The 26,637-nt window shown below is 43.6% G+C and overlaps 1 protein-coding gene across 2 annotated transcripts in view; it reads left to right on the forward strand.

The window, feature by feature from the left end:
• SYNPR (synaptoporin) overlaps positions 1 to 26,637 on the forward strand; it is a 407,308-nt gene that overhangs the window by 248,815 nt on the left and 131,856 nt on the right. For both annotated transcript variants that reach the window (XM_004368658.2, XM_004368659.2), the window contains one exon: positions 3,624 to 3,748. In XM_004368658.2, the coding sequence (XP_004368715.1) occupies positions 3,624 to 3,748 (125 nt within the window). The remainder of the gene's footprint in view (positions 1 to 3,623; positions 3,749 to 26,637) is intronic.

A 26,637-nucleotide genomic window follows, 5' to 3' on the forward strand; every position in this document is an offset into this window, starting at 1 on the left:
AGAAAGGCTTGACGGTCTGCTCCCAAAAATCAGCCAGTGAAGATCGCATGATCACCGTGGTCTGACCCGCAGCTGATCATGGGGATGGTGCAGAACCAGGCATTGTTTCGTTCTGTTGTCATGGGGCCACCATGAGTCTGGGGGTAGGGAGGAGAGTGACACAGTGGCAGCTAAAACAACAATGCAATTCTGCAGTGTCTTTAACTATAGAAACATTAACCTTCACGTGAACACACACACACACACACACACACACACACACACACACACCCCTCACAACACTGTTGCCAAGAGGAAGTATGATGACAGATGTTAATTCCGGTCACAATACCTGGCCCACTGTAGGCAGTGAACATGGCCACAATGACCGGCCCCTCTCTATTTTACAAGTGCCGATGGCACAGTTAGGACTCTTGCACCAGAGAAGCACACAGATGTGAATACCGCACAACCTCAGCAGAAACTGGGAGGGGCTAGCACATAAATTGAGCCTTGGTGGCTTAGTGGTTAAGAGCTACGGCTGCTAACCAGAAGGTCAGCAGTTCGAATCTACCAGCTGCTCCTTGGAAACCCTATGGGACATTTCTACTCTGTCCTATAGGATCGCTATGAGTCGGAGTAGACTTGATAGTAATAGGTTTTGTTTTTTGTTTTTTGTTTTTTTTGCTTTAGTACATAAATACATAGTCCATCTCATTTAATTCTTAACCATACAGGGGATATATAAGGAATATATCTGTTTTACAAATGAGGAAACTTGGGGAAGGAATATCTCCACAGCCATAGTGCAGGCCTTAGGACCCCATGACTCCATTCTTTCTTCTGGAAGAAGTCTTACCCATAAAGATATTTTGTCATGGCACAAGGGACTGGAACAGCCAGAATTATATAAAGAAACCTAAATTTAAGCACTGAACATCTAAAATCTCTTCCTCCTTTTTCCTACCAATACCAAGAGCTGACAGGAAGAGAACATTTGGTCATGAGACGTGAGCAAATCTGTGCCACGGAGATGAAGATCAGGTTTGCTCCCTGATCCCATTTGCTAAACATCATCGCCTTTGTTAAGTGAGTTGGGGAGTCCCTGGTGGTGCAAATGGTTAATGTGCTTGGCTGCTAACCACGAGTTTGGAGGTTCGAGTCCACCCAGAGGTGCCTCAGAAAAAAACAGGCCTGGTGATCTCCCTCTGAAAAATCAGCCATTGAAAACCCTGTGGAGCATAATTCTACTCTGACACACATGGGGTTGCCGTGAGTCAGAATGGATTCTACTGCAACTGTTTGTTTTGTTAAAGTGGATTGAAATAACTTTTGAATGCCTTTTCAAGTCACACCAGTTAAGAAAACTAGAAAGAAAAGCAAACAAAGCAAAGAGAAAGAAAGAAAAGAAAAAGATAGACTGGTTGTCTGGACTGGTTGGATGTTGCCTGACTAGGGCAGATGGCCATATAGATGAAGCCAGGGATTAGGTCTAAATGATTATATGGCCTGGACCATTTTACTGAGGGACACATCCACATCTGTTTACAGTAATTATATTCCTTAACCTGTATTAAGTGCTTACTCTTTGCCAAGGTTAACACATACTGATACATTTTTCTCTGACTGTATCTATCTTTTGGTCAAGTCTTTCTCTTGGTCAAATTGTTTCCATTTCAAAAGTACTGATTTTAAAATCTAATAATTTAAAACTATCTTAAAAAGAAAAGTCCACAAATCATTCCTTTCCCTCTGAAGGTTTTGTGATACATTGTTATCATTAACCAGTCTTTTCCTATTGAATTTTTATGGGCAATTGAGACAAGCAGTTCTGAGATAGTCTTCCACCACTGACTGAGGTTGTATGGCAGTGTTATAGATAATATTCATTTAGCCTTTTGGACTTTCTGGACAGACTTGGTGACCTTGTCAGCCCCAGCATCCTTCTGTTCACTGCTTTAATGACACCCACAGCAACTGTCTGTCTCATATCACAAAGAGCAAGACGACCCAGAGGAGTCGCCCTCAACACCATTTTACTGATGAGGAAACCAAGGCATGGGGAAATTAAGTAACTTTTTAAGGTCATTCAGCGCCCACGCACTTGATCCCTACACAATAACTCCTCTCACTATGCAAAGTGAACTAGTGTTCCCAATAGAGATCCAAGATACTGCAAGAAGCTGAATTCCAAAATTAAAATGAAATCAATCTGAGTATTAAGTGCATATAATAAGTGTACTTGACTGGCTTCCTTTGGGAATACACAGAAAATTCTTTTGAGTCTAGCCCTGGTGGTGCAATGGGACCCTGGTGGTGCAATGGTTAAGCGGTTGGCTGCTAACCAAAAGGTTGGCAATTGGAATCCACAAACTGCTCCTGTGGAAACCCTATGGGACAGTTCTACTCCATACTGTAGGGTTGCTGTGGGTCAGAATGGACTGGACGGCAACGGGTAAACTATGAATTGACAAAGTTTGACATTTGTTAACTTCCCATCTCAGGCCATCCCTGCCTTCCTAGGCAGCTCTTCCTTCTCGAAGACTTCCCTGAGTTCCTGTTCCTAATTTTCAGTACCTCGTTCCCCACAGCTCCATGTTCTGGAGCAAGATAGACTGATACTAACTGGAAACTAGTTGAATCTTTTAATAGTGGGCTTATAAATAGCAACCAACACAGACATGAATAATGGACAATGAATAAGGAAGACCAAAGAAGAATGGAAACCTTTGAATTATGGTGTTGGCAAAGAATATTGAACATACTGTGGACTGCCAGAAGAATAAACAAATCTGTCTTGGAAGAAGTACAGCCAGAATGCTCCTTAGAAGCAAGGATGGTGAGACTACATCTCACATACTTTGGACATGTTATCAGGAGGGAACAGTCCCTGAGAAGGACATCATGCTTAGTGAAGTAGAGGGTCAGTGAAAAAGAGGAAGATGAGATGGATTGACAGTGGCTGAAACAATGGGGTCAAGCTTAACAATGATTATGAGGATGGCACAGGACCGGGCAGTGTTTTTTTTGTTGTACATAGAGTTGCTATGAATCGGAACCGAGTGGATGGCATCTAACAACAACAACAGCACAGAGATGTAACCACCAGTGGGGGTTTGAGGCTGAAATATCCTGAGATGTTATGCTCTAAAATAGCACCTCATAGGTACTCACCTACTCTTCCTCAACCCTTTTAGCTCTAGAATTCTCTATGCTTAAAAAAACCCCTATCCATGTTATTCTAAAGGCATGACATGTTTATTGCAGAAAATACAGGTAAACGAAAAGAAGAAAGCAAGGAGACATCCTAAGTTCTTCAGACCTGGAGATACCCACTGTTAAGCCCTTGGAACATGGCCTTCCAGATCCTTTGACTGTAACATCATATCTATATTCCGTAAGGCATGGAAGCTTTTACACACTCAAACGTGGTTATTTTGTCTCTAATTTTTTTTCCAGGCAAAATTAGCTTGTCAGACTTCTTTCGGACACCATCTGCCCACCCCGTCATCACTCTGGCCCTCATCCTCCAGTCTGGGCAAGCATGGTGCTCCCTCGTTCTAGACACTAGGCCCCTACTGGTATACCTGATTGAGTCAATGGCATCCTAATTGCTGCCTTGTCCTTTGCTTCTCTATCCACAGCTTTTTGCCATCTTTGCATTTGCAACATGCGGTGGCTATTCTGGAGGCCTGCGGCTGAGTGTGGACTGCCTCAACAAGACGGAAAGTAACCTCAGCATTGACGTAGTGTTTGCCTACCCGTTCAGGTAGGGAATGGGGCTTCGCTCTCGTCTACCTCACAGAGAGGGGATTTTCTTCCTTCGGTGGCTTCTCTAAAATGTGCGGTATCCCAGGGACTTTTGGGTGAGCAAAAAGGATTCTGCCTTGGTCACAAAATGCCCAGACGGGTAGAGTGCCCACCCACCACCCCAAACCAGGAGGATGTATGTTGTACTTTCAAACCATAATGGACTCATCTTCCCCCACAAAAAAGCTACAAATGGCCCAGTACGGGGGCTATCAATATGGAGACCTACCTCCCTTACATGGGTAATTTCTTGTTCCTCATACACATTTCCAATTTCAGGGTCTCTCAAATTCTCTGTAGAATTATGTCATCTCTAATTTTATATTGACTGTGCAATCCTGGCTGATGTGTTTAATAATATTAATCCATAAGATTTTTTCCATGTGCCAGATACTGTGCTTAGCTGTTTACATGTTTAACCTGATTATGTCATCACACCGGCCCTGTGGGGTGAGGACTGTTACCATCACTATTTTACAAATGAGTAAACTGAGGCAGAGATACATTGCCTACCTTCCCTCAGCCGGCAAGTAGCAAAGTCAGGGTTTGAGCCTACCTGATTCGAACCCAGAGCTCACAATCTCTACTGCTATATTTAAATTGCTTGAGCATAACACTGTCAACCCCTTTGTAAATTCAGTATGAAAAATAATGCCTTTTCTGTGTCTGTACCTTGTCTATAAAATGCTGACTAGCTGCTTACCAGGTCTTGTCCCGAATCTGACATTTTGTGATTCTAATCCCTATACCCAGAATGGATTCATTTAATTCAATTTTAAAATAGCTTCTTTCTGTAAAACTCCCAAACACTTGGTACCAAATAACTGGTGTGATTTTTAAAAATAACTTTCAATACAATATTCTGGCATCTGATTGGTATATTCTCTTGTTCACTTGAATTTAACAAACACACGAATATTCTCCTTGTGCCAGACCCTGTGCTGGATCTGGAATATAGAGAAAAGTAGAAATTATCCCCTACTGATTTTTTTTTAAACAGGCAAATGCAATGTTTTCCAAAATATTTCCCATAAAGCCTTAGATAATCAATGTTACTAAAAAGAAAGGAAGGAAGGGAGAGAGGGAGGAAGGGGGAGGGGGAGGGAGGAGGAACTGTATGATCAAATAAGTTTAGGAAATACTTAACAACTTTGCCCTTCTAATGCGCATTTTGAATCACCAAAACAGACGCAATTTTTCCCAAATACATTTGACCATAGCAACCTTCTCTTCACTGAGCATCTCCAAGGATTTGTATATCATGGAATACATCTTTAATATATTGGTCTACTGAACTTTTCTGTTTCAAAATAAAAGTGCCCAGTGGAGACACTGAATTACCTAAAAGACAGTGAATCATGGGGAAGTGGCATTTATACCAAAATTCATACAAGTCGGTGTAATGAAAGATTTTAAGAGCAGAACAGACAAAAGTTGCAAACACCCCTGTTCAAGTAGATAACTCTTAAAACCAGTAAGAGAGTCCAAAGTTCAAAAATACTAAGCACATGATCTCCGGTAATCTGATAATGAGTATTCCCTGTGCTGGTGGAAATGGGGGTGGAGGGTGGTTGACCCTTCTGAAGGTTCTGGATGAACTCCTTGGCTTCTGGAATGGCCATGGCAATGTGGGTCCCTTGATGAGCATGCAGAATCCAGGATAGAATATAAGAATTGCCAGTGGTTGGGTAGCAGGGCTGGGATACCTAGTAAGCTTATTCATGAAGCTAGTAAGGTCTACATTGCCTTCTAGAATGATTTCCCACCAAGAGATGTGGTAGGAGCAAGTGACTCGAAGGTCAATCTTTCAAGATTCTAGATCTCCTAGAAGCAAGTTGAAAACCACTCTTCTAGAAGAAAGCAAGAAAGCTTTTGCCACTCTGCTCCCTGTGTCTGTACAGCCTATAACATCTACTATGGGGACATCAGGGTTAGCCCATCTCCTCCCACAGAGCTCCTTGCACTGTTGTTCCATTAATATCCACCTAGGAGAGATACATACCATTCCAAAGAGACCCAGTTTTACTAGAGTTGCAATATCAATTTTACATCTGAATACTTTAAAATGTTGTACCATTATCCTCTTGGGGGAAGATCTAAATAATAAGCTACTACATCTACAATTTATACAGGTTATTTTGAAGGTGTTTGTTTCAGAAAAGGCTGGGTTAGCAGGATGCTGATGATGTAAATCATTAAAAAGTTTTTTTCTCCTGAAGCTTCACAAGCCAATGCCAGTGATTTGATCATAATCTTAGAAGTAAACTAAGTGTTCAGCAACTTCTAACATTTCGGTTTACTGCAAACGCAAAGAAGACGATAGATTCTACTGCCAGGTCATTTGAACAAAAACAGTTTGCAAATGACAGATCAAAGGAAGCTACTTAACTAGTTACTGGACAAATATTTCACAATCTGAAATAGTGTCAATTTAGAAAACCCTAGATATCTTACAAAATACACTGCTGCTTCTAATGAATATGCCAAAGTATGTAACTCTTTTACCAACACATATGTGTATTTTTGACTCGTACTTACAACAGAAGGAATTTACATTCAGCAATATATCATTTTACTATGGAAATAAAACATTTGTCACCTGATCTTCCCTTTGATTTGTTATTAAAATGAACAAATAGTATTTAACTTTTTCCCATCTACTGCAGTGTGCTAACTTGGTATGAAACTTGTTTGATAAGTGGAATTCTGGATGAATTATTTTTAGCACTTCCTTTACACACACACACACACACACACACACACAAACCTGTTGCTGTTGAGTCAATTCCGACTCAGAGTGACCCATAGGTTTCCAAGGAGCGGCTGATGGATTCGAACTGCAGACCTTTTGGTTAGCAGCCGAGCTCTTAACCACTGCGCCACCAGGACTCCTCATTTACACGACAAGTGTGAAATAGTTTCTCACTGTAAGGAACTTAGTATATTTGCAGAAAGAAAGCCTACTGGAGGAATGTCAACTAACGCTTTGCAACTCTACATGACACAGGTTGAAAAAGACAAAGACGTCGAGGAGGTGAGAATAGAGAGTTTAGGGACTTTGGGGACAAAACAAGTCATCATGACAAAGGTTAGTTTTGAAGGGTCGGATCTTAAAAGTCAGAAGTGGAAGGGAATAGAAGATGAACGAATGAATAGATAAGAAAATAGTTAATGCAGACCTAAAATGTGCCAAAGACTGCTAGGCCCTTTGGCATCTATTGTATTACATAATGGTTACACACCATGTCCGTGAAGGAGATTAATGTTATGCTGATTGTGAAGTCTGAGCTGGAGGAAACTTGGTCAGTGTTACACAGAGAAGCCAGCCTAAACCTCTGAATTTTATGTATTCCCCTAATTTCAATAAAAACAAGAAGAAAGCATTGCTCAGGCTTGTTTGAAGCATGGTGAATACAGCCAAAATGTATCGTGGGCAAAAGTGAAAAATGAAGTTGGAAAGGTGTTTTGGCCAGAGTATAGAAGACCTTGAATACCAGAAGGAGCTAAAGATGATAGAGAATAATAAGGAAAGCCGTTTTGAAGTGGACAATAATCACTTGGATTTGACCCTGCAGAGTTTTAGGTGCTTGCAAGTAGCCAAGGAAAATTTTCTGTCAGGAAGGTGTCAACTAAACCTTGTGTAAGAACAGAGGGGAAATCTGAAAATGGAGCTCTGAGCATCGTCTTCATGGACGGAAAAGCAATTCCTGGAAGGAGAAAGGTCACAGAGAGAGATGGAAGAACTGGGGACAGAGGGCTAAGCTTTGGGGGAACGACCATGCTTACAAGAAAGAAAGACGAGGAACCACTGAGGGAGCCTAAGAAAAGCCAAGTGGAAAAGCAGTGAAAGCGTTTCCCAGAAGGTGAGAAAGTTCATGAATGTTACCCTCTGCAGCCCTTCTTTTCAAAGGAGTGAAAGCTAAGGAAAGGCCATTGGATAAAATCCATGGTGGTTATGAAGAACTTTCACGAGCTATTTCAGTAGGAGAGAAAGCATGCCAGGTGTTGGAGACTGGAAAAGAGATTTAGATGTGTTTTCCCTCAAACAAGAAAAACGTAAAATTCTAATGACTCTAACCATCTCGCCTTAAGCCTGCGTGAGATGATGTTTCCAGAGAGAGACCAGGTTTGTTAAGGGCTCTCCGATAGAGAAAGTATTCACTTCTCCATTCGTGGAAGTAATCGGCTCATTTGATAATACGGTGATAAACTTGCTATTTCAGTTCAACAGGCAAATCGATCATAACAGTTTCCAGTGAGTAAAAATCTCCTTTCATCTGAGAACAACCGAACATAGAGAATTACAAAAGGTTCATAATAAAAAATAAGTTATTATGTCACTTCCATGTCTTGAGACTCCATCAGGATAAAAAAATATTAGGTGTGCTGTCAACTTCAAGCATTCTTTTAAATATGGGCTTAGTAATTACTGCTCTAGACAATTAGCAACATTGGCCTTGATTAGTTTATCCTAAGGAAATAACTAGAGATATACAGAAAGAAGTCTGAACAAAGGTAGTTACTTTCAAATTATTTAAAATTGTGTAAAATTAGAAAACAACTTATATTTTAAAATATGTTTATTTTTATATTTATATATTTTTATATAAGGTTTATATAAAACCCGTAAACAAACCCATTGCAGTCAAGTCGACTCATAGCCGCCCTATAGGACACAGTAGAACTGCCCCATAGAGTTTCCAAGGAGCTCCTGCTGGATTCAAAATGCTGACCTTTCGGTTAGCAGCCGTAGTGCTTAACCACTACACCACCAGGGTTTCCAAGGTATATATACATTTATATTTATTTTAAAATATGTACAGTGCTCTTGGCATTATATTATGTGAAAAAGCAGAATACAAATCTACGTATCTGCAGTGAGTCCGATTTTGTTTTATTTTATACTAGCTGGCCCACCCGTATCCCCTAGTCCCTCAAGGCTCCCTCACACTTGTTACTGCAAGCCCCTGTGGCTGTTAAAGGACTTTCTCTCCCCACAGGCACTTGCTTGGTCAATGTGCAGGGCAGGCCAGAAATGCTGAAGAGTTCTGCCCCCCGGGAGCAGTCCTCATCCGATGACAAATGAGAGTTGGAGGATAAATACCCCAGCTTCCTCACCCCTCCTGTGCTACAACTCAAAGACACGGTCCACACCATGTCCCAGAGGTACCCAGCCGGACTGCATCCGAGTTCCCCACAGTGGAAGCCTGATCAGTAACACACATTTTATGACCTTCCTTACCTCTCCTGTCTCACTTCCCCACACACAGCAGTGTTCCAGGGATGAACCCTCCCCCCGCAAAAAAGTGGCCCCCAAATCTTGGTTGCAGCATGCACTTCCGGGAAATCCAACCTAAGACACAGGCATTGCCCAGGAGAATTACCATTATTAAAGATGGCCGCTGGCTGGATGGATAAGATAGATCCTTATTTCCACTCATTCCAGATCATGGTATACAATGTTGCTCGTGTGAAAAACAGCTTGGTTGAAAATCAATACCTTCAGCTCAGAACACCCGCCCTTGTGGTTTTCTGTTCGTGGCTTATATTTGAGGCATGGCTGGTGTTCTCCACCCACATCTGCGTTATATGGCAGATCTTTTCCAACTGACAGTCATATTCACACGTACTTCACCTGAGTTTCAGATTTTCTGAAACATAGATGGTTGCTCAGATTTTGGAGGTGCTCCATAGAGCCTACAAAATGAATTTTGTGTAAAGCATAGTCTATATTTTAAGTCAGTCCTTCCCAAATATAGTCTCCAAATTTGGTGATGAAGCACACAGCCTTTCTCAAAGGGTACCCGAACAACAGACACTAAATTATATTCTTAGAAATCATGTCATGGCCACTGCATCAAGATGTTCAAGTATTTATTTCTAGATAGTGAGATTATGATCAAATCAAATACTCTTTTTTTTTAAATACTTGTCCACATTTTCTACAATAAATGTTTACTATTTTCGAACTGTTAATTTACTGAAGCAACATAATGTAGCTTGAATTCTAGAGACAGACTGTCTAAGTTAAAATCCCCACTCAGCTGCTTACTAGCTGTGTGACCTTGGGAAAATTGCTTAGCATTTCTGTTCCTTATCTGTGAAATAGAGACAATGTTACCTGTTTCATATGATTGTTATAAATATTAAGTGAAATGCTTAAGACAAGACCTAGCAGTCAGTAAATTCTCCTTTCCTATATTATGTTTACTTTCAAAATCAAGAAAGAGAAATTAAAAATAAGTTAGAGAGCTGAAAAAGATAATTGTTGTTATTGTTGTTAGGTGCCAATTTCTAGTGACCCTGTGTGCAACAGAAAAAGATAATGATTCTATTTAATTAGCAACATGATCCTTGAGACAACAAAATGACCCCTTTGCTTATTATGCTGTGTTTTACCCAGAATGGGTGTCTCCTCAGCCCTCCCTCCCCTGTGTGCAAACATTAAAGCAAGGGTACACATTCTCCTGCCTCTCATTTATTAACTTGCTTTTAACTCACTGTTTTGGGTTGCCCTGCTGTTCTCGGGTGCTGTCTAGTCCATTTCGACCCATGCAACCGCACGTGACGGGGGAGAGCTGCCCCATAGGGTTTTCCTGGCTGTAACCTCTGGGAGAGCAGATCGCCAGGTCTTCCTCCCATGGAGTCCCTGGGTGAGGTGGAACCACCGACCGTTCAGTTATCAGCCTCAGGGCGCCTTTGGGTGGCCCTAGGAGGTATTATTATCAGGCCTGTATTTTTGCCTCCATGGGAGAATGGACCCTCCGGAAGTGGCAGAATGGGGAGCTCTCACAGGCACCCGTGTGAACCTTGGGGAGTCGTTCTGCATCTGTGGGGTGGGAGCATGAGGCTCTGAGCCTGACCTTTATGGTCCTTAAAACAGAACGCAACCAGGGGTCTTCTGTACTGCGGGAAAGGTGCGCTAGGCTGCCCAGGTGGGCCTAAGCAGCCATTTTTCTCCTGTGACTCTAGTTTGGAACACGGGGACAGGTGGAGTAGACGCCAGGAAAGCTGTGGAGTTTGGGCCATTATGTAATGATGCTAGCTCTGTGGGGGTGGAAAGTAGTTTTTTCTTTAAGATCCATATCCTAGAGCAGTGGCAATAATTTTTTTTATTTTTTTTTTTAATGCCAAAGGTGTAATTTGGGAAAAATAAAAATGTTTAGGGCTGCAATTTTTACATCTTGTGTTCCGGAAATGCTGCATTTGCAAATTACATTTAAGTATTTGTTTATTGTTTCTCATTACAGAAGGATTTCACTCTTTTTGGCTAAAATTACAGATATGTTAAAAATATAGTATCGCACCTGAAGGGCTGTGCTCCTTAGAACGATCAATCATGCGAGATCAAAAGGGCGATATCTGCCCAAAAGCAAAGATGAGACGGCAGGAAGGGATGAAAATCAGGACAAAAGGAAATGGGGAACCCAGGGAGGAAATGGGGAGAGTGCTGACACGCTGTGGGGAATGAACCAGGGCCATGGAACGCTTTAGGTACAAACTATCAAACGGGAAACTAATTTGTCTGTAAACTTTCATCTGATGCACAATAATGAAAAAAAAGGATAGCATCACATTTTAATGTTGTGCCTTTAAATGAATTTTGTGTCCAATAAGACCTCGTGGTTCTACGGGCAGGCAGTTGGGGAGATCTGGAGGTGGTGTAGCCGAAGAATGAAAGGCCAAATCTCCATCCAAACCCCTGGCTTCAAATCCGGGCTTTGAACCAGCTCATTCCGGTTCAAACCTCTGCTGAGGATTCGCATTGCTAGCAAGTTCCCAGGCGATGCTAATGCTGCTGGGTAGCGACCAATTCTCAGAACACTAGTAGAGCCATGGTTCTCAAAATTTATTATACATAAGAATCACCTGGGGGTCTTGTTAAACCATAGATTCTGGTTTAGTGCATCTGGGGTAGAAATGCAAATTCTCAGCAGGGGTTCAAACCAGAATGAGTTGGTTCAAAGCCCTGCTTCAAATCCAAGCTATGCCATCTACAGGACAGGTAAGGTAGAACCTCCCTGGGTCTCAGTTTCCTTATTGTAAAAAGGAACTAAGAACAGTACCTCCCTCATAGTGTGCTTGTGACCTTTAGTTAGATAATACAAATTGTGTGCCAGAGTCTGGCACACATAAGATGTTCAATGAATTGTCATTGTTGTTGTTGAAATTATTACCAACAGAGTCTAGTGCACAGAACTGGCACCAGAGCTCAGCTGCAGACCAAGGATAAGAAGGAGAACCCTATCAGGAGAATCCTATGCTGAGGACATGTCTGCCGCTGAAAATGTGGCCGCGTGGCTACTGGCGTGCAAGGGCTGAAATAGAAAGTTAGTAACGGGCACACCACTCCAGCCCATGCCACTGTCCCCTTCCCCACCTGTGTAATTGCTAGATTGGAACTTGGACCACTTTTACTGCAATGCTCCCCAAAAAGGAGAGTGGTGGTGGGGAATGAGATAGAAGGGGTGTCTTACTTTGGGTTCTCCCAGGAGCACAGTCTGAGACAAGGATTGGAATACTATTAGTTTACTTGGGAGGAGATCCCTAGAAGCACCACCCAGAAGTAAGGAATGGGAAGAGAGATAGGGAAGGGAAGAAAGCCAAAGAAAAGTGGGCTAATGGCACGTTACCACCCTGAGTAACTGGGGCCACTGAGACTTCTAGGAAACAGTGAGGAACTAGCCTCAAAGTTATTGCTTCAGAGGTGATGGTGAGATAATTATCCTCACTGATCGAAAGCTGTTCCTGGGAGTGTTAAACCAAGCCGGTGCCTGCCCTCAGGCGGAGACTTAGGTTCTTGCCCTGGAAAGCCATAATAGTGCCGAAATGGTGAGAACCAGAGAGAGAGGGGCACAACCTGTAGTGTCCAGTGCTTGGGGGAGACCCCTGAAGCATCTTCCTAGAGCTCTGAATGACCCCATGTATTTATTCTCTCAATAAATAATTACTGAGCAGCTACGGTGTACAAGGCCCTAAACTGTATAGGCACTTGGTCTGTACTGGTAAACACGGCCCTCCCCACATGAAATTTACAATCATGTGGGATGGAAGTCAATAAAGAAGTAAGCAGGAAATATACACATATATTTATATGTTGTTGTTGTTGGGTGCTGTCCAGTCGGTTCCGATTTGTAGCGACCTCATGAACAACAGAACGAAACACTGCCCAGTCCTGCGCCATCCTCACAATCATTGCTGTTTGAGCCCATTGTTGCAGCCACTGTGTCAGTCCATCTCCTTGAGGGTCTTCCTCTTTTTGCTGACCTTCTACTTTACCAAGCATGATGTCCTTCTCCAGGGGCTGGTCCCTCCTGATAACATGTCCAAAGTACGTGAGACAAAGTCTCCCCATCCTTCCTTCTAAGGTGCATTCTGGCTGTATTTCTTCCAAGACAGATTTGTTTGTTCTTCTGGCAGTCGGTGGTATATTCAGTATTCTTTGCCAACACCATAATTCAAAGTCGTCAATTCTCCTTTGGTTTTCTTTATTCATTGTCCAGCTTTCGCATGAATAGGAGGTGATTGAAAACACCATGGCTTGAGTCAGGCACACCTTAGTCTCAAAGTGACATCTTTGCTTTTTAACACTTTAAAGAGGACTTTTGCGGCAGATTTGCCCAATACAATACACTGTTTGATTTCTTGATTGCTGCTTCCATAGGCATTGATTGTGGATCTAAGTAAAATGAAATCCTTGACAACTTCAGTCTTTTCTCCATTTATCATGATGGTGCTTATTGGTCCAGTTGTGAGGAGTTTCGTTTTCTTTATGTTGAGGTGTAATCCACACTGAAGGCTGTGGTCTTTGGTCTTCATCAGTATGTGCTTCAAGTCCTCTTTGCTTTCAGCAAGCAAGGCTGTGTCATCTGCATAACGCAGGTTGTTAAGGCGTCTTCCTCCAATCCTGATGTTCTTCTTCATATAGTCCAGCTGGGGGCGCAGTGGTTAAGAGCTCAGCTGTTAACCAAAAGATCCGCAGTTGGAATCCACCAGCTGCTCCTTGGAAACCCTATGGGGCAGTTCTACTCTGTCCTATAGGGTTGCTATGAATCGAAATCGATTTGATGGCGAATGATTTGGTTTGGTTTTAGTCTCGGATGTTTGCTCAGCATACAGATTGAGTAAGTGCGGTGAAAAGATCCAGCCCTATGCACAGCTTGCCTGATTCTAAACGGTGTAGTAGCCCTTTGTTCTGTTCAAGCGACTGTCTCTTGGTCTGTGTTCAGGTTCTGCATGAGCACAGTTAATGTTCTGGAATTCCTATTCTTCAAAATGTTCTCCTTAATTTGTTATGATGCCCGCAGTTGAACACCTTTGCATAGTCGATAAAACACAGATAAACATCTTTTTGGTATTCTGGTATTCCAGTATATATTTATATATACACACACATATGAAATAAATGTATACATATATATTCAAGGAGCCCTGGTGGTGCAGTGGTTAAGTGCTCGACTGCTAGCCAAAAGATCGGTGGTTGTGAACCCACCAGCCCACTCCTGGGGAGAAAGATGTGGTTGTAAAGATTACAGCCTTGGAAGCCCTATGGGGCAGTTCTAGTCTGTCCTACAGGGTCACTATGAGTCAGAATGGACTCGATGGAAACAGGTATGTATACACATATTTATATACGTACGCACACACACATCGTAGTGGTAATGTCTATGAAGAAGGTGAACATTGTTCAGAGATGTAGAATAATGGGTAGTGGGTGTGGAACGGGTGGAAGGACATCTACTCGGATAGAATGGCCCAGAAGGGCCTCGCTGGGAAGAAGACGTTCAAACCTTTTAAGAGAGAAGAGGAATTCCGTTCCAAATGGAGGGAACAGCGTGGGCAAGGCTTTGAGGGAGAAAAGAACTGCGTCTGAAGGACTAAGGAGAGGTCTGTGGGTGAGGGGAGAATGACATAAGACAAGAAACAGGCAGGGCTAAAGCCTGGTGAGTGTCAGATGGTGAAAAGTCTTCAGAGCAAGTCAAGGTTAGAGGAGAAGAGGGAGAAGGCCGGGCTATTTTAGATTAGCGGGTCAATGAAGTGACATCTGAGGGAAGAGCTGAGAGAACTACAAAAGAGAGTTGCAAAGATGTCCGAGGGCTATATTCCAGGGAGGATCCCTGGTGGCGCAGTGGCTAGGCACTTGGCTGCTAACTGAAAGGTTGGCAGTTCAAACCCACTCAGTGGCTCTACGGAGGAAGACCTGGCAATCTGCTTCTGTAAAGATTTCAGCCAAGAAAACCCTATGGGGCAGTTCTGCTCTGTCACACAGAGTCACTGTGAGTTGAACATCGACTTCATGGCACCTTATAGCAACAACCACATACTCCTGGGAGAGAGGCCTGCAAGTGCAGAGGCCTGCCATCAGAGCCTGGGAGAGTGTGAGGACCAGCCAGGAGACCAGGCTTGCTGGACTGGAATGAGGAAGAGGGAGGGCAGAAGGAGGTGAAGCTGAAGAAAGAGGCAGACGCTCCATCTTGTAGAAAGCTTTGTGGGCTAATAGGAGAAATTTGGATTCTATACTGAGTGAGATGGGAAATCGTTGGGGTCTTTGAGCAGAGGAGCAATGCAATTTATGTTCTTAAAAGATCTGCTTGTGGCTGTGAAAACAGATAGACGTAAGGGAGCATGGGGCGGGAGTGAAATCAGGGAGGCCAGCTAGGAGGAGTTGCACTGATGGAGAGAAGAGGCAATGGTGGATCTGACCAGGGTGGAGGCAGTGGAGATGAAAAGGCATGGCCCTGTGGTATCTCACAGCTGCATGGTTACCCATGTCACACCTCCTACCATAACTTAAATCCACAATCCAGCCCTATTTGGAAGCATTTTTGCTCAGTTTTCTAGTGATGTTGAGTAGCAGTGGTCAGTAGAGAGACCAACTTGGATGCTGGTAGTTTCCTGTTCCTGAGGTTTGCTTGTGGGCACCCTTGGGGGCCACTGGTGTTTCAGCGCCACCTGGGAGCGTTGGCCAGGACAGTGACAACACAAGCAGGCATCAGCTGACTTACCTTGAATGATGTATCTGCAAGATTCCATGGAGACCTGTTTGTGAATACACATCCAAAGACCAGGAAGCAGTAGAAAACATCTGAAGTGGATGATAGCTCCACTTCACGGGATAAGGTTTTAGACAAGTCACTGCACGTCAGTCAGGGCCAGTCAGGAAAGACAGTGCATGCCAGATGGGCAATTAAAACAAGACAAAACAAAAAAAGTTAGTATAAGGAACTAGAAGGAACCCTCGTGCACAACAGTCAAGAGCTCGGCTGCTAATTGAAAGGTCAGCTGTTTGAACCCATCCAGAGGCTTCAGGGGAGAAAGACCTGGTGACCTTCTCCCGTAAAGGAAAACCTATGGGACCATTTTACTCTGTCTTGTAGAGTCGCTAGGAGTCAGAACTGACTCGACAGCACACGACAGCACCCTAGGGAACTGGGGACATCGGGCTTGGATGATTGGAAAGGCGACTGTGAGGAAATCCAGAGATTAGCAACTGAGGGAAGCTGCAAGCACCCCGAAGGCTAGAGGGGTTGGCAAAGTAGGGCCCTGGACTCAAACCCAGCTGAACACGCCACCTGCTTTTTATGGCCCACGAGCTGAGAATGGCTTTTACATTTTTAAATGGCTGCATTTTAAATGTCTGTGTAAGTACCTACAAAGCATCCTCACTTTTGCCTCTTGGCCCACAAAGCCTAAACCATTTACTGTCTGTTCCTTTGAGAAAAGTGAACTGTCCCTTGAGCAAGATGTGGCTTCTTGGAGCACAGGATGGAGCCTGTCCAGCAGCAGCTGGAACGTGGAGAGAGGCGGTGTCCAGTAGCAGCAGCTGGAACGTGGAGAGAGGCGGTGTCCAGTAGCAGCAGCTGGAACGTAGAGAGAGGCGGTGTCCAGTAGCAACAGCTGGAAGGTGGAGAGAGGCGGTGTCCAGTAGCAGCAGCTGGAACGTGGAGAGAGGCGGTGTCCAGTAGCAGCAGCTGGAACGTGGAGAGAGGTGGTGTCCAGTAGCAACAGCTGGAATGTGGAGAGAGGCGGTTTCCAGTAGCAGCAGAGACCAAGGATGCCTGCTGGAGATGTTGCTCAAGGCAGCAAAAGAAAGGGGAAGAAATACCCTGGCCTCTCCCTTACTCCCGCCCTCCAACCTCCCACTAATGCTTTCCTTTGACTGAACTTAAATGGATTCCAGCTGGTAAGGAACTCAAGCCCCAAGATGCAGAGCAGGGGAGATGCAAGGCGTGGGTTCCAGAACAAACAGGTGATGCCCAGCACAGAGCTCCCCTCTGAACCTGGGTCCATATCTACAAAATGAGAAAACTGGATTGAAGACTTCTTAAGAAAGAATTAGACCTCTAACTCTATGAACATAGAATTACATCAGTTTCCTTTTCAGGAAAGAGCAGGAACAGCCGACCTTGGCTGGAAACCCTAGTTGTGACCCAGTCACTGCCGCTTCAGAGAGAACAGAAAGAAATGTAAAAACTCAGCGAAATTACCTCATACAAGTCTCTTTCTTTCACCCTCATGGGGCTTGCTCTGATACTTGTCCTATTTAGGTAAAATCTGAACAGGCTTTCAAAGACCAGGACTGGGGTGTTTACTGAAAATGATCGTAGGTTATGTGATCAAGACTGTTGTTCCCGTTGCGCTCCAGTAGGGAGGTGACAAGCAGCAGAGGTTGAATTGGTGTACTCTGAGCGCGAGCCTTTCATGTTGTTCTCTGTCTCACCGTGTGTGGTTCACAGAGCAAGCATGGGGGATGGTGGTGGGCAGAACACCCTGGAAGAACACAAGCATTGCTTTCTTCAAAGTTAGGAAAATAAGTTCTGGTTCTCCCTTAAGTCTACGTTCTTTTCTGGAAAATAAGAAAGAGAAGGAGAGAGAGACTTTGAGTTGCCCAGAAAAGGACCAGGAACCTCAGCTTCAGTGACCCCAGGAATGTCAGTAGGCAACACCCAGCTCTTGTATCTGTATGTCACGTCATGCCCCTCGGAAAGGCTAGGTGCTCCCTCCATTAGCCTCCATCTCTGCTTCCATCTCTCCTGGAACCAGAGAAATGTTAGAACATTCTTTGCGTCCCCTGGAGCTATCAAGCAGCTGTCCTGAAGTCACACGGTATACTTCCCTAGGTCAAGCTGGTGTCAATTGAGTGTTGGAGACCTGTGTTGCCTCCCTTCCCCACCCCCACCCATCTCTGAGAAAATGGCCTTTTGTGAGCCGTAAGGTTGATTGGATTCCCTGAGGGCTCTGGGGTCAGACAAAGAGGAGGCAAGTTCTCAAGCTGACTCACCTGAGGCTCCCAGCGGACAGCAGGAGCTGAAGAGTAAAAGCATCAGGGCTTGGGGCATCGAGATGTGACAACTGTCAGGCTGCTATTCTCCTTCCTGATTTCTCTCCCAGAATCCAACCATGGGAACTGAGAGGCCCTGGACATGAGTTAGGATTTTAGACCTCAATACGAGGTTCAGGAGCCACCTATCTGCATCTGTGTCATGTAGAAAGCTTGTTAAAAATGGAGATTCCAAGATCTTACCCCAGACCTACCATATCAGCATCCCTGCTGGTGAGGTGTGGGAACGGGCATTTTAATAAAGCCCTCTGAAGGATTCTTAGACCATGGAACTTAGAGAACTGCTGACCTAAAGAGAAATAAGCAGAGCTTCACTTTGCAATACCCTAATCGTTTGTGTCTTAACACGGATAAATTAAAAAAAAAAACAAAAAAAACTGAGGTTTGCACTTTGGTTTAAGCAAACACTTGCCTTTATTCATTATACTTAACACTATAAAATAGAAAAAGGAAAAGTACTGCGAATAAGTAAATAGACTTTTCTATTTTTTGTTATTCTGAAATTTTCTTTAGTGGGCATATATTGCTCTTAGACTGAAAAAACAATGAACTTGACATTGTATGTAACGCTGCCAACTTACTCTGGTCATTATCCACTTGATCATCACAATACTCTAATGAGCCAGATTATTTTTATTCCCCTTCATCGATCAGCAGAGACTTGAAGCTATCTTCAGGGGTCCACAGCTAGTATGCCAAGTCAGAAACCTATCCAAATATTCTGACTCATGTGGGTGTCTCAGCGGAGTTGTTCATCACCGCCTCACACTCTCTTCTAGCAACTGGAATAATGATGAAGATGAAGACGATGATGACATTGATCATCATCATCATCAACATGATTATCATCAAATAAAAGCTACTACCATATTTTACACAAATAACGCTCACCTCTGCGTCTGTGTGTTGGCCATGCCCACTCCCCTCCCTCTGAGAGACACCCTTGAAAGTGCCACCATGCCAATCCTCTTCCACATGTTGCTGTAAAAAAATTAGCATAACGCACTTACAAAAATACCTCAAGGGAAGAGAGCAAGGCCGGCAAACAAACGCAGAAGGTGTGCCTTATTTGCATAAAAATATGGTAGTCATTGACCAAGGAGTCCTGGGGGCCCAATGACTAAGCACTCAGTTGTTCACTGAAAGGTTGGCAGTTCCAGCAGCCCCCTAGAAGAAAGACCTGGCTATCTGCTCCCGTAAAGATTATAGCCAAGAAAACCCTTTGGGGAAGTTCTACTCTGTCACATAGGGTCGCTATGAGTCAGAAATCAAGTTGGTGGCACCTAACAACACCAACAGCACTTAGTACCATATAGTGGAACTGTGCCAAGTGCATCACACATATTATGCCATTGAGTCCTAAAACACCCACATAATTTGGCTGTTGGGAACTTCATTTGACAGAAGAGAAGACAAAGTGTCACTAAGGTTGAATGACTTGCCCAAGTTCACACAGCTAACAAGTGGCAAGGCTAGACTTTGAATACCTGGGTTTGGCTTACCCTGGAGATCATGCTCATAAACACCACAGTGTAAAGAGCAGCAGTGGTATCTTCTCCATTTACAAACCCTTACAATTGCAGTGACTCCTATCCTCAATCCTGGATCTGTAAACTGCTTGCCACAAGCAGACAAGCCAGGTGGGCCAAGGAGGACTTGGGGGATTGGTTCTCAAGGACATTGTCCCTCAGGATGCAGAGTCACTGGCATTTATTTTCCGGTTGATTTCCCAAGTTTAGGAATAAACCATGAAGGAAGAACAACTCCAGGATGGAGGTAAAATTATTACTCTTTCTTCCTTTTTGCAGCCAGCTAGAATTTGAAGTAAATGAGCTGTTGCTGGAACAGTTTGTGGGACTTCTCATTTCTCACTTTGACAGATTCCTTACCAAAGTAGCAGCTGTCACTTGGAGACTGGGTGCCAAGGAATCACACAAATGACATGGTTTTCTAGGAATGAAGTTGGTCCAAAGGGTCTAGCAGTATGGAGGAGTCTCGTGTCCTGGCGAACAGGTAGATGGGGGAACACGGGAGTTGAGGAGTTGAGGGGTCCCAGATGCTAATCAGAGGGCTTAGACATCTTGGGTTACATGCAGGACCTTTGGTTGTCGTGCTCCTTAAACTTAGTGCTCAGCTATCAGAACAAGCGCAAAGTGTAGGGAGCCATTTTTGTAAGTGCAGAACTGGGGCTTCCTCCAAGGTGGACTTGATTAGTTCTTACCATATTTAGAAATTAGCTGTGACTTACGCTCAACAGCCTCTACAGACATGTTTTATTTTAGGACACCTACTTCTTGTTGTTGTTGTCAGCTGCAGTCAAGGAGACTTTGGCTCATGGCGACCTCATGTACAACAGAAGGAAACATTGCCCAGTTCTACATCGTCCTCACAACTACCAGCATGTTCACGTCCATCACTGTGCCAGTCCACTTCACTGAGGGTCTCCCTTGCCACGCTACTTCACCACACATCGTGGTCGCCAGCGATTGATCCCTCCTGGTGCCGTGTCCAGAGCAAGCAAGTCGGACAATGTTCTGTTGTGATCCATAAGCTTTTCATTGGCTAAATTTCAGAAATAGATCAGCAGGCCTTTCTTCCTAGTCTGTCCTAATCCTGTTTCTCCACGTGCATCCCAATATGTAATACTATAGCTGCTTACATCACTGCAAATATAAAAAGGTAAAATATAATATCTCGGTATTTAATTTGCATTTATTTGATTATTAGTGAGAATGAGCATCTTGTTATATGATTTTTAGATATTTGCATTCCTGGAAAGATCTTCTGAACTATAAGATGCTCATCTTTCTTTCTATCCGATGTCAGGCATGCCCACCTTATCACTGCCCCTACTAGGTCAACATTCCCCAAGGCACTGCTGTGGTTTTTGATTGTTGCAACAGACTTATGGTGCCAGGCACAGCGCCTGATACTAAGGGGAATTAAAAAATGAAAAGGCAATAGATTCTTTTCATGGAGCTTAGTCATTGTTGAGAATAGCTCAGCACTGATGCAATTGAGATGCAGAGACGTTACATACCCCATGCCCCCAGACTCACAGCAAGTCCCCAGTTTTACAGGAACTTGCACCAATGTCTCTGAAACCCTTATCCAGTATGACTATCTCTCAAGAGTCACAGTGCAAATAATTAGAATTAAGGCCCTGCTAATCTTTACTAATGACAAGGGCTCTATAACAAATTACCTTAATTAACAAATTAATATTTACACAGTGTGACGGAACTTTCTGAGAATGCATTTATTGGCGTGATTTACATCATAGTGCTCACTGTCACAACCCTTAGGAAATTGAAGAGTCTGCCCAGTAGTGGTTGTAAAGAGAACTCATTTGCCAATCCCTGTTCCCTCCCTCACCGATGCAAAAGTATATGAAACTGTTTGTCTTCAGGGTTAATTTTCAAGCATTTATTCTTATGTATCTCTAAGTTTAGTTGGTCAATTGCCAAAGTGAGAAGGAAACGGTTTCTCCCACCTCTTAGCGAGTCACCACAAGCTGTTGTCAAGAAAGAGCGAATGAAGGGATGACATACAATTAAGGAGACTTTTTGTCAGTGTAAGCCACGGTCTTAGACTGACGTGAACTTTAGTCTTTCCACACCCCAAAATGATTATGACGCTCTTGAGAGAAGGCATTCGGTCCTTCTGCAGAGTGAATACTCTCCAAAGTGTGAAAGTTTAATGTTTCCTTTATGCCTATAAAAAAGTGAAGCATAAATATTCTGCAGTGGAACAAACACTGCCATAGAAGAAAATGAATGTAAATGCCTTATGTTGCGCAAGACGAGATGAGAACGTCATGTGAATTACTCTCTAGCTCAGGCTCATCACCGGGGGCCAGATGACTGTGTTCCTGGCGTTTTAAAAATCACTTCAATTTTCAACCACATACCTCTAGCCAAATAACCAACGTGTCTCTAGCGCTTTTTGTGATGCTTTTTGGAAGAGAAATACAGACAGGAAAAAATAAATAAAAGGCACTCTCAGCTGTTCTTTTAGAGCTGTACTGTACATCAGCAGGAGTCGTCAGAGACTTGTTGAACTTTTGAGTCCTAGACCAGTTGTTCACTCATGTGGTCATTAAACGCTTGCCCGGTGCATCACCAAATAAGTATAGGGTGCTTGCCTTCCCCTGAGGAGTCCCTGGGGGTGCAAATGGTTAATGCACTTGGCTGCTAACTGAAAGGTTGGAGGTTCAAGTCCATCCAGAGGCACCTTGGAAGAAAGTCTTGGTCATCTACTTCTGAAAAATCAGCTCTCGAAAGCCCTATGGAGCACGGTTCTACTCTGACATACAGGGGGCCATCATGAGTCAGAGTTGATTCGATGACAACTGGTGGCCAGCCCTCTGTTGCAGATCCAGCACATGTGGCAGCCATAATTGGGTCCATGGGCCCTGGCCATCCTAGCTGATCAGTGGGCACCAGTCTATTAGCTGTTCAACAATCTATGAATGGTTACTGGCACAAGGAAAGACTCACTCGTTCATGTAGCATCCTTTCTGAATACCTACTATATGCCAGGCACTGTTCTTGGTGCTGGGGATCCAATAGAGAACAAGATAGATCACGCCCTTTTTCTCATAAGACTTAGTGTTGTAGTGAGGGGAAGGGATTGAGAAAACAGACAAGTAAACAAGCAAAAGACGAAGACTGTGTCAGCTAACGTTAGTTGCAATGACAAAAATTGAACAGAGTAATTTGTTGGGGAATAACTGGAGAGGGGATGATCAAAGAAGCTTCTCTTATGAGGGGACCCTTGAGCTGCAACCTGAATGATGAGAAGGGTGGATTATGCGAAGTTCTGGAGAAGAGATTCATGCAGGTGTAACAGCAAGCTCAGAGGTTAGAAGGGGTTGGGGCGGTAAAGGAAGAGAAAGGAGATCAGCTTGGTAAGAACATAGTGGGAGAGGGGAAGAGCAGGGTGCCATAAGGCACCTGGAAGCAGATCCCATAGAGCCTTGTCGCAGGCCACGCAAGCCACTGGGATTTCATTCTTGGTGCGGTGGGAGTCCTTTGATTGAATGTAGGGAGTGGGGTGGTCTAACTTACATAGTTTATGGATTGTTTTAGCTGCAGTGTGAAAAAAAAATTTTTTTCCCCAGGGGAACAAGGAGACCAGTTAAGAGACTATTAGAGTTAATCTAGGTAAGAAGTGGTGGTGGCTTAGATTAGGGTTTTAGTGGTTGAGGAGGAGAAGACTGGAAAAATTTAGGATATATTTAAAGCCCATAGAACTGGCTGATAGAAAGAATGTACGGGGTCAGAGGGAGTTGAGGCAAAGAAGGAATCAAGGTTTGGGGCCCAAGAACTGGGAGAATTGTGATGGGAAGCTGGTAGTCCATGGATCTACTGTTTTATTTTGGGTATGTGAATTTGAGATACCTACGGGACACAATCCACCACGTTTGTCAGTTTGTCATGCTGTGGTGCTTGTTTGTTGCTGTGATGCTGGAAGCTATGTCACCAGTATTTCAAATACCAGCTGGGTCACCCATGGTGGACAGGTTTCAGCAGAGCTTCTAGGCTAAGGCAGACTAGGAAGAAAGGCCTGGGATCTACTTCAGAAAGTTAGCCAATGGAAACTTTATGGATCACAACATAACATTATCCAACTTGTATGCCTTTGACATGTCATCAGGAGGGATTAATCGCCAGAAGAGGACATCATGTTTGGTGAAGCAGAGGGTCAGTGAGGGTAAGGGAGACCCTTGGGGAGATGGATCGGCACCGTAGCCACAATGATGGACTTGAACATGCTGGTGATCATGCGGATGACACGAGACCAGGAAATGTTTTGTTCTGTTGTTCACGGGGTTGCCATGAATTAGAGTTGACTCGTTGGCAGCTATCTATCCATCTATTAGATACAACAGACTTTTTAAATAAACGATTAAATGAAAGACCTGTTGCAGAAAGCTGAGCCAGACCAATCAGATTCCCGACTTGGAGAACTTGCCGTAAGAAGCTAGAGGCAGGGAGCTGCAGAAGATTACTGTTGAGGTGCATCAAGGCCAGAGGGGCATTTGGAGCTCCGTAGGAGCCAAAATTATAAGGAAGCATAAAGCCTGAGTCAGCAAAGAAGTCAACTGGGGAAAGGAGAGCATGAGAGAGAGAGAAACAAAGACACCTCAAGAAGAAAGACATTACTACAAGGAATTGTCATGTGAAGTCCAAATGAAGTGCTGAGGCTGTTAAACCACCATGTGTTTGCCACTGGGATTAAATAATTCTTGGTAATCAAATAAATAAATGTTGTTGTTGTTGTTAGGTGCCGTCGAGTGGGTTCCGACTCATAGGGACCCTACGTACAACAGAATAAAACACTGCCAGGTTCTGCGCCGTCCTTGAGCCTGTTGTTGCAGCCACTGTGTCAATCCATCTCGTTGAGAGTCTTCCTCCTTCTTACTGACCCTCTGCCTTACCAAGCATGATGTCCTTCTTCAGGGGCTGATCCCTCCTGATAATGTGTCCAAAGTACGTGAGACGTAGTCTTGCCATCCTTGCTTCAAATAAGTAAATAAAAATAATACAACCTGTCCACTGGAATCTGCATTAGTTAACAGGGAGTACAAGTGACCATTTCTATCAGGTAATATAAAGCGTTATATAAGGTAGAGTTTCCCAAATTTTGATCATGGTTTTTACGTCTGCATGCCACCTATACTATTATTTACTTAATATTTCCATTTGATTAAACTCACCTTTGTAACTTAAATCCATACTTTAGCCTCATCCTAAGCAATAACACCCTTGAAATAATGATCTGTTGTGCTGTCTATATTTTTTCTAATATCCATAAAAATAAATCCAGACAGTGGAAATAAAGACCAGTCACACATGCCCCTAAAATCATCTCAGCCACCAGGGCTGCATGTACCAGATAACTGAACACACTCAAGTAGTGAGAAAGACACTAGGCTCAAAGTTACAAGATTCTTGAATTTGGCTCCTTCATCTAGCAGCTATGGGATGCTGGGAGAGTCTAACCCACTGCCGTCAAGTCAATTCTGACTCATAGTGACCCTATAGGACAGAGGAGAACTGCCCCATAGGGTTTCCAAGGCTGTAAATCGTTACAGAAGCAAGCTGCCACATCTTTCTCCTGCAGAGCGGCTAGTGGGTTCAAACCACTGACCTTTCAGTTAGCAGCCGAGTGCTTAACCACTGTGCCACCAGGGCTCCTTCCCCCAACAATACATAAAGTATAATACCTATCCTGCCCACCTCATAAAGGTCAAATAAGAGAGTATATCAAATGCCTGGCAAAAGAAAAAGTGTATTACAAACATCAGTGTTTCTTTGGAATGCAGTTGTGAATTATAATGATCATAGATGTGGGCTCCTGATATGAGTGCCATTGGGTGATGCTGGCATTGAAAAGGCAAAAAGCATATCTTCTCCTCCTCTAAGCTGTCCTCCCAGAATGCTCCAGCCCTTGCTAATCTTCTTTAAACTTGTCTTTGCTTATTATCAAAACCACACAATTTGGGTCATGCTCGATCATTGCTTTTGCTGTGTTCCCAGTTATTGCTTGCAAGCTAGCCTCATCTTCCCGAGTATATTAGAAGGTTTCCCAGTAAAGCCACCTTCTCTTGTCCAGTGAGATAAGGATTATAACACAGACTGTACGTTATAATGTATAGGGTGGTGTGGGGAGGGATTTAGTCCCACTTATTAGCTGGAGTCTTTGTACCCAGTAATTAATCTCTCTGAATTTGTTTCCTAATTGGGAGATGGGACGAATAACACCTATTTTGCAAGGTTTTTGTGAGATTTAATGAAATAATGATAGTTAATTGCTTAACACAGTGCCTGGTCCACTGTTGTCAGCTGCTGCCGAGTTGACTTCAACTCATGGTGACCTTACATGTACAACAGAATGACATGTTGCCCAGCCTTGCATCATCCTCATAATTACTGGCATGTGTGAGCCCAGCACTGTGGCTACTGTGTCAATCCATCTCACCGAGGGTCTCCCTCACCTTCGCTGGCCCTTTACCAAACATGATGTCCTCCTGTTGCAACTGGTCCCTCCTGAAGACATGTCCAAAGCAAGTGAATCAGACAATGTTCTGCTTTGATCATAAGGTTTTCATTGGCTAATTTTCAGAAGTAGATCACCAGGTCTTTCTTCCTGGTCTGTCTTAGTCGAGAAGCTCCACTGAAACCTGTCCACCATGGGTGCTGGTAGTTGAAATACTGGTGGCATAGCTTCCAGCATCACAGCAACACACAAGCCACCACAGTACAAAAAACTGACGGATGGGTGGTGGGCCTGGCCCATAGCAAGCCCTAAATAAGTACTAGCCATTTTTTAAAAATTTTTTTTATTATACTTTAGATGAAGGTTTACAGAACAAATAGTTTCTCATTAAACAGTCAGTACACACATTGTTTTATGACATTGGTTAACAACCCCACGACATGTCAACACTCTCCCTTCTTGATCTTGAGGACCTTTTTTTTGGTGAAAATATACATAGCCAA

This window comes from Trichechus manatus, unplaced genomic scaffold (genome assembly GCF_000243295.1).
Source record: "Trichechus manatus latirostris isolate Lorelei unplaced genomic scaffold, TriManLat1.0 scaffold00001, whole genome shotgun sequence".
In the NCBI taxonomy this organism is placed as follows: Eukaryota; Metazoa; Chordata; class Mammalia; order Sirenia; family Trichechidae; genus Trichechus; species Trichechus manatus.